Source organism: Thunnus albacares, chromosome 21, assembly GCF_914725855.1.
Source record: "Thunnus albacares chromosome 21, fThuAlb1.1, whole genome shotgun sequence".
Classification (NCBI taxonomy): domain Eukaryota; kingdom Metazoa; phylum Chordata; class Actinopteri; order Scombriformes; family Scombridae; genus Thunnus; species Thunnus albacares.
The window spans coordinates 26511528-26533399 of record NC_058126.1 but is presented as its reverse complement, the minus strand read 5'-3'; the positions used below and the strand labels follow the sequence as shown (position 1 = coordinate 26533399).

Sequence of the window (21872 nt, the reverse complement as noted above, 5' to 3'; positions counted from 1 at the left end):
CGGAATAATATTAGCTTTTCAGCATTTTCTTGTCAGGAGAGCAGTTTACACGTGGAAAAATCCTCAGAAACACCTCTGAGACATGCAGTATGAATTCAGTCAAGTTTCCTCTCATCACATGACAGTTTTTACTTTCTGCTGTCCTTCACACACTGGCACACACTGCCCAACCTTTTACATCAGCTGTCAAACCAATAAGCACCAGTTTCATCACACATTTTAACACAGAGAATGTAACGTTACCTACACACCAGTCTCTTCATACAGCACAGAAGGTTTTGTCATTTGATATGCAAAGCTCTGGTCTTTACAGCTGAACAGAATTAATTAGTTCAAAGTGCTTTACATAAAAAAGAAACAGCAAAAATGTGCAAATAAACAGCAACATCATGCATACATTCATATACAATCACCTATACATACACAAACAAACACACTGTACAAATACGGTGTGTTCTGTTAAGAAAATGCTGGACTGAAAAGGAAGGTTTTTAATTTGCTTTTAAAAGTACACAGTGTTGGAGCAAGTCTAAGTTCAGTAGGCAAACTGTTCCATTCTTTAGGTGCATAAATACTGAATGCCATCTCACTAGACTTTGAAAGTGCTCTAGGCTCATCGAGGAGATTTCCACCTTGTGACTGGAGAGATCTGCTGGGGTTATAAACTGACAGCATGTCTGAGATGTACTGTGGAGCCAGACCAGCGAGTGCTTCGTAAACCAAAAGGAGGATTTTGAGTTGTATTCTGGAAACAACAGGTAGCCAGTGAAAGTTCAGGAGGACTGGAGTTATATGGTCTGATCTTTTTGTCCCAGTTAGAACTTGTGTGGCTGAGTTCTGGATAAATTGTAGTCTATGGATTGTTTTGTTTGGAAGACCCATAAAGAGAGAGGTGCAATAATCTAGCCTGCTCATGACAAATGCATGCATGAGTTTCTCTGAGTCAGATTGTGAAAGAAAGCCTCTGATTCTGGAATTGTTTCTGAGTTGGAAAAAGGCAACGTTGATGATGCTGTTAATATGATCCTTAAAGCTGAGTTCACCAGCCACGGTTTTTTAATCTGGTCACTTGTTACTAGTGATCAGGACACCAGGTACTCGCAGACAAGTTGTCTAAGGGCTTTAGCACCTATGTCCAAAATCTCAGTTTTCTCTTAACACACAGTCCTCAGGATTATTGTAGCCTACATTATTATTAGATGCATCAATTTCATGCAACTTTATGGCTACACACAAATACGTTCATTTATTTTGAATCGTGTTTCCTTCCACCTGGTGAAAGTAAGTCTATTACTCACACTCCTTTCAGTTGTCTGCTGCAGCAGGAAATTAGGTTGATGAGGGTGCAGTTTGTGAGCTGGAAAACCAAAATAATGAGCTTAAAAGAGGCTAAAAAGTTGTTCAGCTGAGGGGAGCTGCAGAGTTCTCTGTGGGTTTGTCACTACAAGCAAAAACTTTTAAATAAATCTTCAAAAGTAACCAACAAAATATAACATCATTGGCTTCCAAAATCATTTCTCTTCATTGATCTGTCTTCTCTGCTGGTGAAGAGGTGTGTTATTCAGGAAACTCAGATACACATATCTGTTCCTGTACTGTTTTCCTCACTGTGGTTTCTGAGGTTGCCATGGTCACACAGTGAGCTGCAGCAGTTAGTTGAAAGAGCTGAACCATCTCAAACTTCAAGACACCGCTCGCTGTCTGTAACCACCTTAAAGGACGGGTTTACAATTCAGTCTGTCTTAAAACAACAGTCAGGTGTCCAAACGAACATTGAAATCGTTTTTTCTTGCCATAAACATTCCTCCTGTTCATGCTGCTGAAGCCTCATATAAGCCTCGGATCAACTTTTAAATGCATTTTTGAACAAAATGACTGTGTGGACACACTGTGGATTTTGGCCCCTATCACTTACATTTGAAGAGGATCTTTTAATAGTCAGTATGAACAGGAGGAATGATTACAGCGAAGAAAACTTCTTTCACTGTTCATATGGACACCTGACTGTTGTTTTAAGACACACTTAAAAAATTGTGAACCTGTCCTTTAAGAGATGGTGTAACTAAACAACGTCTCACTACTCCGTCTCCATCTTTCCTCCTAACAGACAGGTTATAATTCACATAGCTTCTGGAGGTCACTTGACAGTTAAATGCAGACATACTGTATGTTTTTTTCCAGCATTTGAAAAAAAAAGATAATTGCTTTACTTTTTCATGTGCAGAAAGTTTCCACCTTTCACAATACATATTGCATTATTAATATTGATTAGCTGCTTTAAACCACCTCTAACATAGAAATATTTATGTAAAAAGCAAATTCTGGAAGACTCTGGTAGGTTTGTTCATTGACACTGAGGAGTTCAGCTTGGATTCATCGGAAATAAAATTTGCTCTAAAAGTGACAAAAATATATCTGTGATTATGGCTTAATACTTGGATTTCGCTGCTGCCAAATGAGACAATAAAGAGCTCCTGTATTGTAGCATCTACTGTAAATCTTGTTTGAGTTCAGAGCCACAGGGTTTCGGGGGAACAGTTTTAGTTGAATAAGTGTAGACAGGCTGAAGCAGGTGAACAAAGTGTTACGGAAATCAAACTGTATATCAGCATGAATGTCTTTCTCTAAATCTTTGGGATAGAGTAGGGTCTTGATTTATGGAATGTTTCTCAACTGAAAAAGTAACAGCACCAGTGATTTTACATGATGTATTAAAACTCAGATGATCTAATCCTTTTAACTGTCTTCCTGGCAGATGTATGTGACGTGCACAGTGCAGGCGAAGGGCACTCGTCTGGCCAAGCCTGTGTTGTCCCTTGGGCTCATGTGTCTGGCCTTCCTCACCGGTCTGAACCGCGTAGCTGAGTATCGCAACCACTGGTCGGATGTCATCGCTGGCTTCATCATCGGCACTGCCATCGCCACTTTCCTGGTGAGACCCACACCCACAAACATCATAAGTGTGTGCTGCATGGAAGGACAAAGGATGGGTAGGATAGTCTAAAACTGCATTTAAGTATAAGTAGTTGTCAAAATAACTACTTGAGTGAGAGTATACCTCTGACTGTTACCCTCCTCTTTCATTTTATGGTTGTTTCAACCACAGATGATCCTCCTTGCATCTTATGCTTTTTGTGGTTTTCTCTTATTTATATACTGTTCTGATGTTGGATCTTAAACATGGTAAAAGTTCCAAAACTTGAGGTGAACTTATATAGAAATGCTCCCTGCAAGTCAAAATCCAGGACTACAACCTGCCTTGAATGCTTTGTTTGCATCTTTTTTTTCTACCTTGCTGTAGAGCTGACATCAGATTGTCGAGCATGCCCATAAACGGCCATCTGTTCCATAGCCTTGGTTGCTGTCAAGTTATTGGGTAATACAAGTAGACAGACATACCGTGTAACCAATCAGAGAGCTAGAATAAGCAACTACGCTGTTACAAACAGTAAGTGAGGCAACAAGGTTGGTTGACAGCATTTAGTGTACTGCTCATGCTATGATGTTGTTGTGAAGTTAATAAACTGCTTGTTCTGAGTACATGGTGTCAGAAGTGTTCTGAGAGAGGCACATGATGCTATGGCAAAGTTTAACTTGCTGGAAAACTTCAACTTCAACTGAAAAACATATCAGAGACAGACAAAGAGCTCTCTAGGCGACTACAGCTCATGTCCGACCTAACCTTGGAAACTGCAGTCCACATTGTAAGACAAGCCGAGGACGTAGCACAGCAGATAAGCCAGCAGGAGCAATGGGCAGCACTCAACATGCAGGAGGTAACACATAGGTGAACATCGGAGAGAGGTGGGAGACAGCCTGTTAAGGAGAGAAGTGATGGACGGTAGTAAGCCCACTCCAGGGACACCAGGTGCCGCCTATGCAGGAAAGAGAAGCACAAAGCCCCAGCCGAATGCTCAGCATTAGAATCTGAGTGTAGAAAATGTGGTAAAAAGGGTCATTGGGAGAGAAAATATTTCTCCAAGTCAGTAAGAGAAGTCACTCATGACAGACTGAGGAAAACGTTTATCTTGGAGCAGTATGTAAAGTAAATCAGGGCAGTGTTGAGCATTGGACAGAACAAATAAATATAGGAAACTCCAGTTAGGTTTAGAATCGATACAGGAGCTGACGTTACCGCAATGAACAGCTGTACCATATGCTGTACATACATCCAGAAGAGTCCCTCTACCACTTCCTCCTAAAGTCCAAACTGAGTTGCAGTGAATGGACGAGCAGGGCGTGATACTCAGAGTCATGCACCCTACAGACAGGTGTGCTCCTATGGTGCTGGTCATGAAGCCAACAGACGCAGTGAGAATCTGTACAGGACTCCAAAAGCTAAATGAGAACATCAAAAGAGAGAGATATCAACTGCCAACGACAGAGGAGACACTGGCCAAGCTGTCAGGTTCCACAATCTTCACGTCTCTGGATGCAGCTTCAAGCTTTTGGCAGATACCATTGCTTGAAGACAGCAGCCTCCTAACCTCCTTCATCACACATTTTAGGAGGTATTGTTTCAAGAGCCTGCCTTTTGGGATAAATATTACTCCAGACATATTCCAGCGCAAAATGAATGAACTGCTGGAGGGACTAGAGGGAGTAGCGTGTATATGGACAATGTCACTGTCCATGGGAAGGACATGTTTTCAACCACTCAAAGAACCCCTTATCACCTCACCCCTCTTGGCTCACTATGACCTACAAAGACAGACAGCTGTTTCAGCAGATGTGAGCGGGATAGGGGGCGTCCTTCTACAATTGCATGGCGAAAGCTGGAAGCCTTTTGTTCCAGGAGACTGACAGAGACTGACTGGCTACCACTTCACTCTAGATGACATTTTCATTGGTTGCTCTTTGTTTTCAAATACATTTACTTTAACTATCCTTTATACTTACAGCTCTTAGTTCCATACAGATCATCATATTCACTCAGAAACATTCAATAACCTTTTTGCTATTGTGCCTAAAATCTTTAAAGAAATTGGGAGATGTGCTTTGAAGTTTAAAGCACCATCAGACAGGAATAATTGGTCACTCAGATAATTTGCTTTGCAGATAATAACTCACTTAGATCGATTACTTTTTTCCATGACTTCTTTGCTTGTTTACCTTAAATCTACTTGTTCTTGTTTTTGATTGTATTAACCCGCATTTTTAGTTTATCAGTAGTCTCAGTACTTTGACATAATCTTATTTGTTCTGTTCATTTATTTTATTTCTCATTCATTTTTGTGCAGATTACACTTTTAAGATGTAGTGGCTGTGGTTTAGGATGGTGGGAGAGCCCTTATGTGTATGTCCTTGTTGATGGTACTATGTTGTGTTGTTGGATTATTTAATCTATTGTCATTAATATTATGTATTTATTACTTTGATTTTTGTTAAAATTTTTGTTAACTTTCATGTTTTGTACCTAAGGACCCCCTTGAAAACGAGATAGTGTATCTCAAGGGGTTTATCCTCTTATTACAATTTTGAAATGAAAAAGATGCGGAAACCAGATACGTGCAAATTGAGAACGAATGTTTAGCAGGAGACTTGGCCTGTGAGAGGTTCCAAAACTATCTGGTAGGCATGGATAGATTTGGATGCAGTATCAGTGAGATGTCAAAGACTCCTGATGCAGTTCAATGCCAAGGCAGAATATGCACCAGGGAAAACACTGGTCATTGCTGATGCGTTGTCACGCAGCCCTGTAAAGGACAGAGCCAACACCACAGAGATGATCACTGCTTGTCACGTTAATGCTGTCACTCACAGTTGGCCAATACCACAGCACAAACTGGACATGATATGGTCTGCTACACAGAGGGATGAGCAGTTGCAAAGTGTATGAAGCTGATCAAAGATGGATGGCCTGAACGAGTGAGTAGCATCACAAACAGTGCAAAAGACTATTACCCAATGAAAGATTCATCGTCAACATGTGAGGGTCTTACCACGCTAGGCTGTCACATTGTAATTGCGCAGTCAGGACATACTGGAGCACATACATGATGGACATCAAAGCCTGTCAAAATGTAGAGAATGTGCAAAGGAAACTGTGTGGTAACCTAAAATATCTGCTGATATTAAATGCATTGTGGAAACATGCCACTCCTGCCAGAAAAACAAGTGTACACAGCGCAAAGAGCCACAACAACCCACACAACAACTCTGCCTGAACAATCATGGCAAAAGATAGCCACGGATGTATGTGAATATAAGGGCAAGCACCACATTGTGATATCTACTTGGAAATCTTGCTTTTGCCAACTACCACAGGTTGTTAAGTTACTGAAATCCACATTTGCAAGAATTGGCATTCTTGACCAGATAGTCAGTGATAACAGTCCACAATGCACAAGTGAGACTTGGAAAAACTTTTGCAGACAGTATGACATTGCCCATGTCAATGGACATGCAGAGTTCAAACTGCAAAACGCATCCTTAAACAAGAGGACCCACCATTAGCATTAATGTGCAACAGAGCAACACCAATGACCTCTACTGGTGTAAGCCCAATCTGAACCACACTCCTTTACTCAAAAGGAATCTGGTCCCTAAGTGGCCTGATAAATCAGACACAGAGATGTAGAGACTAGGCAACAACAGGCACTTTACTTCAACAGAAGACATGGTGTAAAAGACTCGAGACAAAGTTCTGTTAAAGTTGGATGAGGACAAGACATGGAAAGGACCAGCATCTGTCATCCGGGAGAACTGTACTCAGTAATCATACCAAGTGGACTCACTGACAGAAGGAGAGGTGAGAAGGAACAGGCGAAATCTAAAACTTGTGCCATCAGGAGCAGCAACAATGAACACAGAGACTATGAAATTGAGCACAGAGCCAATAGGAACGGAATCACAGCACCAGGGCTCTTGTCAGAGACAGAGTGAAAGTAATGGATTTAACAGAAAGAAGGTTGGATAGTGACAAGGTTTGGTAGAGTGTATAAACCTGTAGTAAGACTGGATAAGTGTAATGTAATATCCTGCTTAAGAAGTAAAGTGGAAACTCTAATATACAGTACATTGTCCTAAATAGAATGAAAAGCTGAGAGGAATTAAAAATGTTATTGTTTATCCTTAAATACTGGACTGTCAGTTTAAGTTAGCAAATGTTGTTTATGATGTGTGTGATGCCTTAAGGCGTGAGTGCTATTAATGTTCAACATGTCACAAGTCTAGAGTACAAGAGTTACTGTTTTTAATCCAGTGATCCAGAGGGAGGATCATTTGTACGGATGGATTAGAGAAGTTGACATTTTGAGTAAAGAATGAGAAAAAGAAGTGAAAATAGTTTGGTTCATGGTTTGTTGAAGTAGCCTCCTGAACCACCAAAAGTCAGCCTGAGATGCAACTTCCAGAAACTGACCAATCGGAACAGAGTGGGCTCATCAGGAAGCAGGCCTTAAAGAGACAGGAGCTAAAACTGAGATAAATAAGGAGTTTTAACTGTAAATCATGCAAAGATATTCCAGTAGAGCCCCAGAATATAAATGTAGAGCTGGAAATGTGCAGAATACATACGCTTTTAAAAAATAAATGTAGTAGTAGAGTATCAACATGTTACAGTGTTCTTATGATACTTCCAATATAGATGATTGCAACTGCCTCAGTTTCTATATACACCCCTTAACAACAAAAGTAGAAGCATTGGAAATGATTGGTGAATAAAACCAGTATGAGAGTTACAGAGGAAAAAGTGAGACTATTACTATAAGCATCAGTATTATCACAGTACACATTGTTCAGTGATTTGGTCCAACACGATAGAAAGTCATTTAAACAGGTTACAGGTAGCACCGAGCAAATCAGCCTTCATGGCTCTTCACAGGTACAATGACTAACTGCTTGTCTCTTTAGTGTGCTTTATAAGAAACATCATAATAACTAAAATCCCAGAAATAATTTATAGAACCCTGCAGTTTTTTTTTTGTTTTTTTTTCACAGGCATCATTATTTCACTCGGCAGGCAGAGGAGAGCTTTCTGTTGCCTCCATGTAGGACTAGTTCAATACAGTGAACAGTTCATTATCCAGCAACGGTGGTATGGAATCCATTACCAGGTTTTTTTTTTTACTTCAGGAAGTAATACAACATATTTACCAATTTAATCTTTCTTTACTCAAGATATAGTCATGTAGAGAACTATCCATCCCTTTTATTTGTGATTCAGTGGAATGTGTTGCTAATTGTTTTCAGTTTTTAATTTTTATTTTCTCAATTATCTAAGAGGTGATTATTATGTAGAGCTATCTCATGTACTAGACAGGCTTTGCAGCTTGCGCAGCAGGAACATGGAATTACATGTAGACCTAATTGCTGTCAGTGTGTGGCTACACATGCTTTTTTATATGTAATGCATTCTTTCATGAAATACTGTACATCAAGGCTTGTCTTGCTCTCACAGCTGTGCTGCACGCTATCATGCCATATGCACACAGTGATGATGAGTGGGCCCCAGATACAGTATGTTTCCTAGCAGCAGCTGAAAGACAGAAAGAGGAAGAAGATAGTCTCTCTCTCTGTTTTTCCTCTCTGATCCTCTTTCTTCCTCTTGTGTTCGACAGAGAAAGGCCACTGCTTTCTTTGCGGTGTAGAGGGTTTGGAGAGAGCAGGTTTGTGATAAGACCTCGCTCAGCCTCTCATACAAAGCTTCAGTAATATTGGTAAAAAAAAAAACACTAGAGTGCCATTAGTGATGGACAAAGATAGGAAAAATACAAAGACAACACTTTATGAACATCAGTGAAACTCTCTCCTCTCCTTTCTTGTCTCTCCTCTCATCTCTCCTCCTCCACTGCTCTCTCCTCCTCCTCTGCTCTCTCCTCTCCTCTCCTCTCCTCTCCTCTACTCTCCTCTCCTCTTCTCTCCTCACACCAAGATCTCCACTCATTTAAACATGGCTGCCTTAAACAAATAGCTCTCATTATCACAGAGAACAGTGAATCAGAGCAGATTGGCCCACTCTTGGCTTTGCAGCAAAGCTTCTTTAAGTACAAATGATCTCCACTAGAGACAGCTGATATATTGGGAGCAATAAAAGGGCCGCGGTGCATACCAACCTGTTTTTTCTTAGAAATTAAACTCATAAACTGGCCCTTATAATTCAGTGCCAGAAACTGGGAAGAGGTACTCAGACAGAATGATATCAGGAAGTACAGTACATTTAGGCCATCATGGGAAACTAAAGCTGACCTCATATGTCTATATAACAACTAAGAATAACTCTCAGCAATAGGTGCAGCAATTTTAATTCAAGTATTCAAGTTGGAATGGCTGAGGTCAACTTCTTCATTGTTGACTTTCCTGATTGAAATGACTATAGCATGGCGTAAAGACAGTTTGGCGGTGGAAGGATCCCCTCTAAACCACTGACAAGATAATGTCGGTGTCTCCAAAGCACACTGCATGTATCATGCCAGTATCCTAAAAATTACATCCATATTGGACAATTCATATTATTTGTCCTCTTTGTAGCGAGGTGGAAATTACAAGGGAGTGGAGTGTGGGTGGTGAATGGGCATGTAGCTCATTTGAGGAGTGATTTCCACCTTTTTATAACTGTAACTATAATCTTTTCCTGTAACTTAACCCCACAGCAGTAGTAGGAATTTCAAAAGCGCTGGGACTGGGTGAAAAAAAAATCATTGTCGCTGAACATAATCCAGCGTTTTACTGATTTGTCCAATATTGATTTTCTTGTCTGGTGTTAGGGTTGGATGTTTAGTGTTCTCAGAGTGTGTCCTACTTTATGAGAACTTCAGCTGCATGTAGACAATGGATATTAATGGACATGAAATTTCCATTAAATCTCTGAATCTTAAAATTTACATTCATATACAACAAATATATATGCATTTAATACAGAAGAAGTGTAATACTGTTGGATGATATTTAATCTGCGAATTGAGGAAACTGCCAACATATATCATTGTTTCTCTACAGTATCTGATCCTGCCAGCTTAGGTATGATTATCTAAATGAACCCTTTGCACCTGTGGGATGCAATTTGTGTCAAAATTCCTACCAATTAATCTCAGAATCATAACTCCGTCAAACCAGAACACACAGACATCATACACACACTGTCAAATTCAGCAGGGCTTACCCTGTACAAAGATGACTGTTTCTCTGTGGTTCTTCTGTTTAGGATCAGCATCAGTAAATCTAATTCACAGAAAAAAGACTTGGCTCATAATCATCAAATTTATGACCTAAAAGTAACCGAGTGGATCTTTTTACTGTTATATCCATACATGTATGTAAACTGGAAGTGTTGAGAAGCAAACCAGCATTTGACAATGAAAATGGAGTTTCTGTAGTTTATTCATTTGGCATTGTATTTTCATCACTGGCCACTGTGGGAGTGGTGCGGGGATGGTGAGAATGGCCGTCTTGGTGGTGTCCTTCTCCGGCTATTGCTGCTGTTGTTATTGCTAGTCATATCTCTATTATTATTATTATTATTAGGGACCGAACAGAGGACTACTGTAAAACAAAGTGATAAAAGTAAATTATAAAAACCAAAAATGAGATTCAAACAACCAATCTGATTAAAGAATCTGATGTTTTGGTCTGTCACTATCCCAAACATTGTGAAATAAAATATGCTAATAATAATAATAATAATGATAATAATAATAATTCAGTGTTGGATCTTGAAACTTGAATATAAGTTCACCACCAGTGGCAGATTTTTCTGAGTGACTTGTAATGTGGGTGAAAGGTCAGAAACATGTCTTTTAAATCACTGTTGGAACAATGACATGGAAAAATGCTAACACCAACATACTGTATTGGCCTGTTTGGGAACCAATGTGGACAGAAAACATAAAACCATCAGGAGAGAAAGACCCAATAAAAGCTCAAGAAATGGGCTGTTGTAACATCAGTTACAGGTCTGGACTGGTATTGTCTTTGCTCCCAGTTTTCAGCCAATATTAGTTGACATTTTGGCTAATTTACACCATTAAATGTATGCTGAGTTCTCTATTAGCAGTTCCTGTTTGTTGTGTGTATGTTTACATGTAGCTGCTTCCTATGAGGACTTAATGTTGATCTTCACAGATAACACTGTGTTTCTTCCCAGCATGAATAACAGAAGTCATTTGACAGCCAGCTTATACTTATACTACAACGTGAGTCTGAATGATTATGGTTTCTTTTATTTGTAATCACCATTATTGAACTTTTTGCACAGTTTCACATTTGCTTCTAGTAATTTATTGGAAGTGTGTTTAACTGGCTGCAGAGTTGTGCACCTACACTCATAGTGAGGGCAGAAAAAGTCACACTGAATAATAACAATCAAGTGTTTATGTCTGAAACATGTGTTGATATTCATGATTAGGCTTTGTCCAGCTGGATATTCATGTCTATTACAGACCACATCCTGTCTTTTCTTCATGGTTAAAATGGCGTCAGGAACCATGAGTTGACTTACAGAGGAGCACAGAGAATATTTGATTCCCCACCTCCTCCTGTGATGTTCATCCTGTCTGAATGGAACTTTACTCTTGTTTAAATCATAACATCATATTTGACAGCAGAGCTTCTACTTTCTAACATTCACAGTATAAAGTCATACAGTTGTTGTTTTTTTATTTTTTTATTTTTTTATTTGTATTTTCATCAGGTATTTGTGAGGTTTAATTTAGTAGTTTCCAATCAGCCTGACCTGCATGTCTTTGTGTTGTGGGAGGAAACCCGAGAGCCGGGAGAAAACCCACGCAGACACGAGGAGAACATGCAAACTCCACACAGAAACAAGCAGAAACAGGCAGGTGGAGGTGTTTCTGTGAGGCTGCAGTGCTGATCACTGAGCCCGCGTGCCGCCCTGGAGAGGGAAGGAAGGAGGTTAGGAGAGGTGGAGGAGGGGTGGGGGAGAGGGAAGAGAGGTAGAGGGGGACAGGAGAGAGGGTAGGGGTGAGGAGAGAGGTTGGCGGAGAGGGCGGAAAGCTAGAACGGAGTAGGGAGAGGAGTCAGGGGTTAAGGAGGATGGAGGTGAGATAGATGGAGGAGAGGAGGGAGGATGGAGAGAGGGAGGAAGGGTGGAGAGGAGAAGGGGTTCCTCCACCTTTTTGTCGCTGTCGCTCTTCTTCTTGCGTAACCAGCTCCAAAAACCTGTTTTCTTCTCCTTGTTTTCTCTCTGTTTCTGTGCCATTTTCTCCTCTTTTTCTTGTTTCTTCTTTTCCATTTTCTCCTCTTTTTCTTTTTTCTTTTTTTCCATTTTCTCCTCTTTTTGTTTCTTCCTCTCTTCTTTTGCTCTTTGTTTATTTTCCTCCTTCTCCCGTTTTTGTCTTGCTTTCTTTTGTTTCTTGTTCTCATTTTCCTCTTGTTTCTCTTCTTTCTTCCCCTCATTTTCTTCTTGTTTCTCTTCTTTCTTCCCCTCATTTTCTTCTTGTTTCTCTTCTTTCTTCTCCTGGTTTTCATGTTGTTTCTCTTCCATCTTCTGGCTGTGCAGAAGTGCCTCCTCTCTCAGCTGGGCAGAAGCTAACAGTACAGCTTTTTCTGCCTCACATCTGGCTGTGATCTTCATACACTCCTCCTTCCAGAAGTGTTCGATGGTGTCGGCCTGCCTGCTCTTAGTTTGGAGACTCTCTCTGAGGGAGGAGATGAGTAAATCTCTCTCAGAGATGTCCTGTCTGCTCTTCTGGAGCACCTCTGTCAGTTCCCTCTCCTTGGACTCCAGTTGTTCTTCCAGCCTTTTTATGGTCTCCTTACTAGTGTGAAACCTCTCATTTACATATTGGGACCAGTCGTTCCATTCAGCGATCTGCTTGTCAGCAATGCTGATGCGACTATACAGATGTCGGCACTCGCGACAGGGAGGCCTTCCAGCCGCTGGTCTCTGCTGGTTTGGACGCTGATGTGGTGCAGCATCAGCAAATCTGCCCTGACGTCTTATATCTCTGTTCATTGTTTTAATAAAAACAATGTCCAGAGGTAGTAAAGAGTAAGATGAGAGTCGTAGACTGTAGTGGTAGACGTAGTCGTGCGTGAAGGATGGCCTTCGTTCTTCGTTCTTCGTCACTCTGGAACACTGTACTTGTGTGCAGATGTGAGATGAGATGAGATGAGATGAGATGGTCTCAGCCTTATTAATAAACTTCCAGACTTGCATCATAAAGCCGTTTGCCTTTGATGTGTGACAGATTAACAAAGGTCACATGTCTGATGACATCCGGAACTGATGACATCATGAGCTCAACCATGGAGAAGGTCATGTGATCTGACAGCAGATATCAGATTAAAAAATAAAAGTTGGATTAAAAAATAAAAGTTGGATTAAAAATAAAAGTTGGATTTAAAAATAAAAGATATCAGGTTAAATCAGATTTAATCTTAAATCTCTTTATTTATCAGATTTAAAAAGATTGAAATCTTTGGAGCAAAGTTACATTGATGTTGACATTATTTAAATGACTGACTAATGATCACTAAACCAGCTGATTTCTACTTTGTTTTGGAAGCTGATTTATTAAACACCTTTAAGTTGAACTTGCTTTGTGATACAGACCCCTGAATAATTGACCTAGTTAAAGGCTGCTGTCAGTGTTGGTTATTAAAAACACAAAAACTCAGTCAGTGGTCATCATAATGCAAAAATGAGTGCAATAATTTCTGTTAGACCTCATTGTCACATCAGCTTGACAATATTTACTACAATATTGGCATTGCTTGTAGTGGTGTAACGCATCGTAGTTGATCCGTGATCCGTACGGATGTGAACCGCAGATTAATTGCAAAATTTAATGTCTCATTTAAGACAACGTAAACAAACTGCTGTAAGTAAAAGTCATGGACAAACAGCGTGTCGCTAACAGGGATTTTGAAGAGCAACAACCAAACCAGCATCTAACGGGTCTGCAGTGACATCTGGTATGTTTACACACGATGTTTAATGAGCTGCAGCTGAGCAGCTACTTAGCTACATAGCTGCTAACTGATGTTAGCGGTGCACTTTTTCCTAGTGAATGTTTGTTTAGTGGCTCGTTCAACAAGCTGCAGGACACGACGTGTGTTCATGCTTGTAAGTTATCATCAAGTTTTGATGAGGTGGACACAGAATGTTGTTTCATTCACTACCATGTTTAAAAGAGGAAGGTATCAGGCCTCATATTGCAATTTAATTTAACAATTGAGCATTGAGTATTTTATATATTTTAAACATTAGACATCTTGAATGTTGTTTTCATTTAAGACCACGGACTAAAGTTCCTTTCTGTAAGTGTTTGACAGAATATATGGAAAACAAAGTTTTATTTGTCCCTCCCCCTTTTTTTTTTGTTTTTTTGGCTGATCCATAAAATGATCTGATCCGTGACTCAAATCCGTGATACGATCCGAACCGTGAGTTTCACCCCTAACTGCATGTATGTCAGAAAGATTAGTGTCAGCCTAAAAAATATGGCAAACTGTTTAGCATGAATAATGTAGTGTGTAGATTTCATTTAGACCCCCATGACTGCCTGTGGTTGCAGAGAGAAACAGTATCCAGCTACAGTGAAGCAGCCGCGCCGATGAATGAATATGAATTTGGTGCTAATTACACTGTGAATAATAGTCACTGAAGAAACCTTTAAAATGTGATGATTCTCAGGCAAGTTCTGCAGCCTCTTTTTTCTATGATTTCAAAACATTTTCAAAACATTAAACACATATATTTAAAATCACTTTGGCACATTTTGAACAAAATTTTCGCTGAAAGCAACATCCTCAAAACATTCTCACAATGTAAACCTTCGTAAACATGCGACGTTGCAGGAAGGTTTGATAAAATTTTGAAAAGCACTGAAGCATTCTTTCAAATCCAATGTTTTCCCAAAATCACAAAATTCATAGAAGTCCTTTCCAATGCAAATAAGGATCAATATTTTATATTTAGGGACCGAGCCCAAAAGGCAGAGGACTACTGTAAAACAATAGGGTCAACACCTAAGGGCAAGGACCCTATTGTTTTTTGTGTGTTAGTTTCTTTCTTTCTTTCTTTCTTTATTATTATGGGATATCACACCTAAATTTGACCCCCTAAACATGCTCAAAAACTCACCAAATTTGGCACGCACATCAGGTCTGGTGAAAAATTTGATAAAATGTAAAAATTAACCCCGAAAGTGCCAAAATGTGCTCTCTAGCGCCACCTATGTAACTAAAATGGCCGCCACGGCCCGTAGGAATGTCATAGAGAGATCAAACAAAGACTCTATTATTCGTCTCGTCAAGACCTACAAATCATATGCTGACACCCCTGACCTAAATCCAACAGGAAGTCCGCAATTAGCCTTTCAAAATAAGACTTTGCCTCAATTTTGGCCCACGAACAAACGTTATCTTCTCCGAGGGTGTTAATGGTACCTGCTTCAAACTTAAATAGGTGACTTATGACATTATGCTGAAAAAAAGTTGTTAAAAACTTAATAACTCAAACGGTTTGGATTTTATAAGCCCTCAAAGTTGCAGTGCCACATCACCCTTTCAATGTAAACCAATGGGGAGGCAATCTATGGGCATGAACTTTATGTCAAACAAATGGTTCTGATGTCTAAACTATAAGTCTGACCACTTTCAAACCTGTATCAATGGATTCACCACAAAATTTATATCAAAAGATATGATTTTTAATGTAAGATTTGGCCAAAGTCATGGGATTTATGAGGAGATTTCACAAGAAGCGTACTCTAAAATCCTGCTCTCCAACTGCTCCTGGTGATGTCACTCCCTCAGTGCTGTGGAACATTCCGCAATACACACTCATTATAAAATCACAGGAGGAGCAAGTAAAGACTCTAAAACTCACACTCTAATATCTCAAAAACAGTAAAAGATAGAAAAAACATGTAAATTCAAGATTTGTAGGTCAAAGTCTCGTGACTCATTTAAAGTTCAAATGAAGTTTGTATCTAAAACTATGTGGAAGCAGTAAATGTTCAAAAAGGTGTGGGTTCACTCACACTCTTCATTCAAATATATGAGTATTGTTCTGTGTTCAGCTGCAGTTATTTATGGTCTCTACACACCTGACAGTACACATGTCAATCAAACTTTGACCAGGTCATGTGGGTTTAAAGTCTTTTTTTTTCTAAAAATAGACTTGATGAAAATTAGGAAATTAATTTGTTTTACACACAAACTCATCAAGAGTTTTCAATTTACTAATTGAAATTCAAGTGAATTGGCCCAAAACTTGCATGATTTAGAAGACACAGGTGTGAGCAAGACAGACATGTCTCACCCTGCAGAAAACTCTCATCCTCTCTCATCAAGTCAATCAACCTTTCAAAATAAAAGCACACCACACTTGTAAGAAATATCCCTCATTTTTAAAAAACAAAATGATCTTATCCTGACGGGCCAGAGTGCGAGGTCCCGACCGACGCTGCTTGCAGCTTTAATTATTATTGTTATTGTTATTATTGTTGTTATTCTGCTTCTCTGTGTCTACCCTTCTTTGACACTATATAAATAAAATTGAATTGAATTGAACTGAATTATCAATACATGTTTTGACATTACTAGAATGTCCCATCAACATGGAACCCTGACAATCTCCTCTATCCATTCATATTTCGAGATGTGTGCTAGATTGAAAACATCTGGACATTAAGACATCAAAAAGTCATGTGACTTAAAGATCACCATAAATATGAAGTATACAAAATAACATCACCATCATCTGTTTTTAACTGGTTTTAGCAAGATACAATATTTACTTCTGGGTAGAAAAATTTGCCAGAGTAATATAAATGTCCATTAATGCAAAACATACGATATTACGACTTTGTGCACAAACCCAGCACTGCTCGACTTGAGTTGTGTGTTTTAATGTAAATTCAATTATTATTGAGAAAATAATTGACAGATGAATTGAAAATGAATGAAATGAAAAGAATAGTTAGTTGCAGTCCTAGCTGAAGCTCACACTGGCCTGCTCCTTGCTGCGTTTGCATTCTTTAAGTTTGAAAACTAAAGTGTTATTAACATTTACATGCTTCTGTTTAGGATTCTTAAACACTTGGTTGTAGTTAGAATATTTAAACCAATATTTAACCAAACCACTGTCTTTTCCTTACTCTAACCAAGTGTTTGAGTAGCTTAAACCTGACAACATGTGGGACTCAGGACATGAACTGGGCTTCTTGTCACAGTCCTGTGCTCTATATGCCACCATCTACCCTGACCACCTCCCTGTTAATTCCTGGATTGGAAAACTCATTACCAGTGAGCATAATCCAAGCAGCAATTGCATTTCCTCCTAAACATTTTTTTTGGCGTTACAAATTGCTAGTTTCTAAACATATTATGCTGGAGACAGAGTTGGGTGGTGACATGCAGCATCATATGTGAGCTTAGGGAAAGAAATCCTGAGTGATGTTTGTGTTGCATACAAAGTGAAGTCGGCTTACTGGTGCTCATAGTTCAGAGTAAAGAAGTTTGTTTTTTTGCAAGTAAGTAAGCCGCCGTTCATTACCAGAAGAACATGTTGTGTCTTTCTCTTGGAACAATTTCTCTTAATGAAGTAAAGCCTTTGTTTTTGCGAGCCCTAATCTGGATGGAACAGCATCAGTCCTCCATCCCAGCTCAGTCTGGGTGTTAATCCCAATTTGGCCCTTGGCACATGAAACATCGGTGGTGAACCAAGAAAAGAACAGAAACCTAATTGGTTGTTTGTGGTCAATAACTTTTCCTCAGATTTGCTAGCAAGCTTGTTGATCCCTCCATACAAAGTTCCCAGGTTGCTCTGCTCTGTAGGAAGTAGGACTCAACGCAGCTCAATACATTCCCCAGCCCTCAGTGTGTGTGTGTGTGTGTGTTAGTGTGTGTCTCTTCTCTGCTCAGCCAACTTGAAATTGGTTATTTCATTTTGAACCTCAAAGCCTCGTTTTGCTCCTTATTACACATCCATCATAGCTATAGTAGTACCCCCAGGAAAAAAGTCAACACACACACACACACACATGTGACCTACATACTTGAATTACTCTCTTAATCCATGCAACTGCTCAGGAATCTCTATCAGTCCTTGAAAAACACATCTCTGTCCTCTGCTGGGAGACTAGTGTGTGTGTGTGTGTGTGTGTGTGTGTGTGTGTGTGTGTGTGTGTGTGTGTGTGTGTGTGTGTGTGTGTAATTGGCAGTATATGTACATTTTCATTGATGTGTATATCCTCTTTGCTATGTGTGTGTGTGTGTGTGTGTGTGTGTGTGTGTGTGTGTGTGTGTGCTGTAGGTGGTGTGTGTGGTCCATAACTTCAAAGGCAAGTTATTGCTGAGTGAGGAGTCACCAGGGGAGCAGCGGCCAAACACAGCCATGCTGAACATGGGCCAAGTGGAGAGTCCTCTAGAGAAGTACATTGCCTCACAGGTCAGTACAGCTCAATACAACACACACACACACTCATAGCACACACCTGCTTATCTGCTGGATCCAGTTTAATCACCCTAGAATACAGTGTGTGTGTGTGAAAGTACATTTATACTGTACATCAGGGTTAGATTAATGTGGATCTGTGAACTTTTATTTATGGATTGAAGTTGATAGTCATGCTAATATTCATTTTCTTTGCAATTCTATTCATTGAGTTTGCATTTAGATTGTTATGGAACCTAAAAATCTCCTTAAAATAACAGTCATATACCTTAATTTACTATTATTCATTTTATTATCATTATTATTCAGAGAAAACATACAGTTGCACTGATGGCTGAACAAAAGCGGAGCATTATTTGGAGTTAAACATATATCTCACATTTATCTGATTCATGGACTAACAGAGGTTAGTAGAAAGGAAAACATCTTTACTAAATGATTTGTATTCAGAAGTGGTCTGATGCATTGATTTTAAATTCTCAAATAGTGATCTTACCCTCTATTTACTCTATTGCAGAGAGAACTGGGTCTTCATTTGGAATGAATTTACTTTAGAGACAGTCCTTCATTCCTATGCTGTTCTCAGGTTCATGCAAACTCAACACTTCTTCCACATTTAGCTGTTGTCTTGACAAATTCAATAAATTGTACATTTCCACAGCATTAATTCCATCAGTACAGCAAACTGTTTGCATTTAGTTTCTGGTTCTGTTTAGCAACTCACAGCTCTTGACTAGGGTCAGGGAAAGATGGTGGTTTTGGTTTAATACTGAAAAAGTAAACATTAACTTAAAAATTAGAGGTCAAGTACACATGCGCAATTATTTTTGCCGTCTGACAAAAAATATCCAAAACCAAACCTATGCAGTTGACAAAACTCAGTGATTTTTTAATAAACTAGAACCATCATCAAGAGTTTTAGTATCCTAAACTTAACATGTGAGACTCAGGACATGAGCCCTGCTCCCCCTGGCCATGATGTCTGTGCTCCCTGTGACTTCTTACAATGATTTCCACTGAAACCCAAACTACTGACGTTTGATGATTTGGCAGCGCACCTGGAAAGGTTAAGTTAAGTTAAATGTGAAGTGACAAATGTCAGATACACTCAGCAGAGTATGACACATGACGCTGTTGTCAGTATTCCAGCACAGTGCATTGTATAATGCAGGTGGTTTTATCTGTTGAGTAAAATCATATATATATACGTCAATCTAATGCTACAAGAACTACTTTGATTCATCATTCTGCTGACTGACAATTAGATTAATAATTAGACAGTTACATTTTTGATTAAATCAATAAAAATACTGACCATGTGGCTGTTTCAGCATCATCAGTGTGGGAATTTGCTCTTCTCTTTTTCATATTATTGTAAATATTAAATAATAATCAGTCATTTTATAACACCACTTTGAGCTCCAGGAAATTGTTATATAAATTTAAATTTTTATAGACATGTATCGTAACCAAATAGTTCAAAAAATAATTTAAAAAAAGAATGGAAACTGTAATTTAAAAAATAAAACACAACTCTTCTCCAATACATAGTGCTTTATTTACCAAACTTTAACCCTCACTCATAATTTAATGATTTAATTTTGATTACACAAAGAAATCGTTCACAGAAAATCCTTCCATCATATCAAAAGTGGGTATGAATGACTGGCCAACATGATGATGGCCTGTAGTTGTTAGATATACTGTATGTTAAAAAAAAATACCCATATATTGGTTTAACTCTGGTATAGAGTATCAGACTGATTGCATTATGACTCCATTTCCACCTGATCTGTTTCTGGATGTTACCTGGAAAATGACATTTTCACCTGTTATTTATAAGCATTCATGTTATCTTCATTCCTTCCACATTGTGATCAGATCTCAATATGCAAATTTCGGTGGGCAGAGCTAGCAGACTTGTCAGCAAACATGGTGCCAATCACATCAAGGGCAGTGATGAGGGATACTCTCAAGGGAGTGCTATGATGAAAGCTACTTTTTTGCTAAAATTATTTAAAATGGAAGTAACCGTAGCCAGCACAGAAGCTTGCGTGCAATAGTTTTATATAGCTTTGCTACCCTCAGCACATCAGTCACATGACCCTCATCTTGCTGTGGTCCGTGCACTGTGGAGTTTGAGCTGTTGTTACTTTCCCTTTGCAGGGGAAGAGCTGCTCTGTAGCTTTTTGACAGGCAGATTGAGATAGCAGGAAGAGGTAGAGTCAGGTGACCTTTAAACTCAACTGGGTGTTTTTTTTTTTCTCAAGAATATGGTTAAACTGTACAGATGTCATTTAGACCTGCGTGAGATCTGATCCCAATGCCAGCCAGACCACTTGCAGATGTGGTCTGGTCCAGTCAGACTGGTTTCTGATTACAAGATGTTCTGCATGAGTTAACTCCTGCATTAACTGGTGTCTTACCTGATCCAGACAAGATATGCAGACAGAACCTCACATATTATTACCAGGTGCTTTATGTGCACAGGCAGTACTAGTGAAAGTGATTTATTGTTACGTCTAAGTGAATTAATTATCACTAAGCTTTATGACTTTATCAGCTGCTAACAGGCCTTGGTGAACAACAGAAACTCAGCCAAACTATTTCAAGTATGAGGATTATCATTCAGTGTTCATCACAGTCCCAACAAAAGAGTTTCTCACTATTATAGGCAGCATACCAGCTTTCTTGCGTTCATCTTTCCTTCCCCTCCTCTCTCTCTCTCTTTTCTCTCCTAGCATCTGCCTTCTGATAGGCTTGTATTAGATAAGATGTTTGGCTTAATCAGGTCAAATGTCAGTCTGTGACCGTGACAATAAGTTCATATATTTCTAAAATTACAAATGACATGTTGAAGCTCGTGTGCCATCGTGATTACCAACTGAAGGCCAATGTTAGCTCTTACTACATCACCGAGCACACTATACCACTACTGTTCTGTTGATTCTAAACTTCCTGTGTGCCACCGGATTTTTCCCAGGAAATAACCTGCATAACAACAGATGTAACAGCATTCAGTGAACTGGACTGAATTATCTCAGTTATATGAATATTCACAAACTCAATTGTCACCGTCTTTGCTATTTCTGCTCTCATTTTTAAAATAGCCACATAGACTAGACTAGTATGGGTGCCAAAATGATAATGCTGGATATTAACTATTTGCACACACAACACACACACACACACATACACACAAATACACATATGTTGCTGCTGTAGGAGACGGATGATGAAGATGAAGAGTCTTGCTACATTAAGGAGCGCCTCCAGGCCTTCCTGCACTGGCTGCAGAGTCTCAACTGGTTCCAGCGTCTGAGAAACAAAAGGCAAACAAACTATGAAGTGGTTTGATACCTCATCTCTGCCAAATCTCTGGACACATCTCGACCTGTCTTTATATTTTACATTTCAGTTTAGAGAGATATGACTGGCTGATACTGTGCTGTCAATCTGGTCCAGCCTCTGTCCTGTGTTAGGTAATCATATGTCAGCAGACCCTTTA

The 21872-nt window shown here is 39.3% G+C and overlaps 1 protein-coding gene across 2 annotated transcripts in view; it reads left to right on the top strand.

Moving 5' to 3' along the window:
- Window positions 1–21872, top strand: part of plppr5b (phospholipid phosphatase related 5b) — a 175396-nt gene that overhangs the window by 142257 nt on the left and 11267 nt on the right. For both annotated transcript variants that reach the window (XM_044339522.1, XM_044339523.1), the window contains 2 exons: window positions 2756–2932; window positions 18224–18358. In XM_044339522.1, coding sequence (XP_044195457.1) covers window positions 2756–2932; window positions 18224–18358 — 312 coding nt within the window. The remainder of the gene's footprint in view (window positions 1–2755; window positions 2933–18223; window positions 18359–21872) is intronic.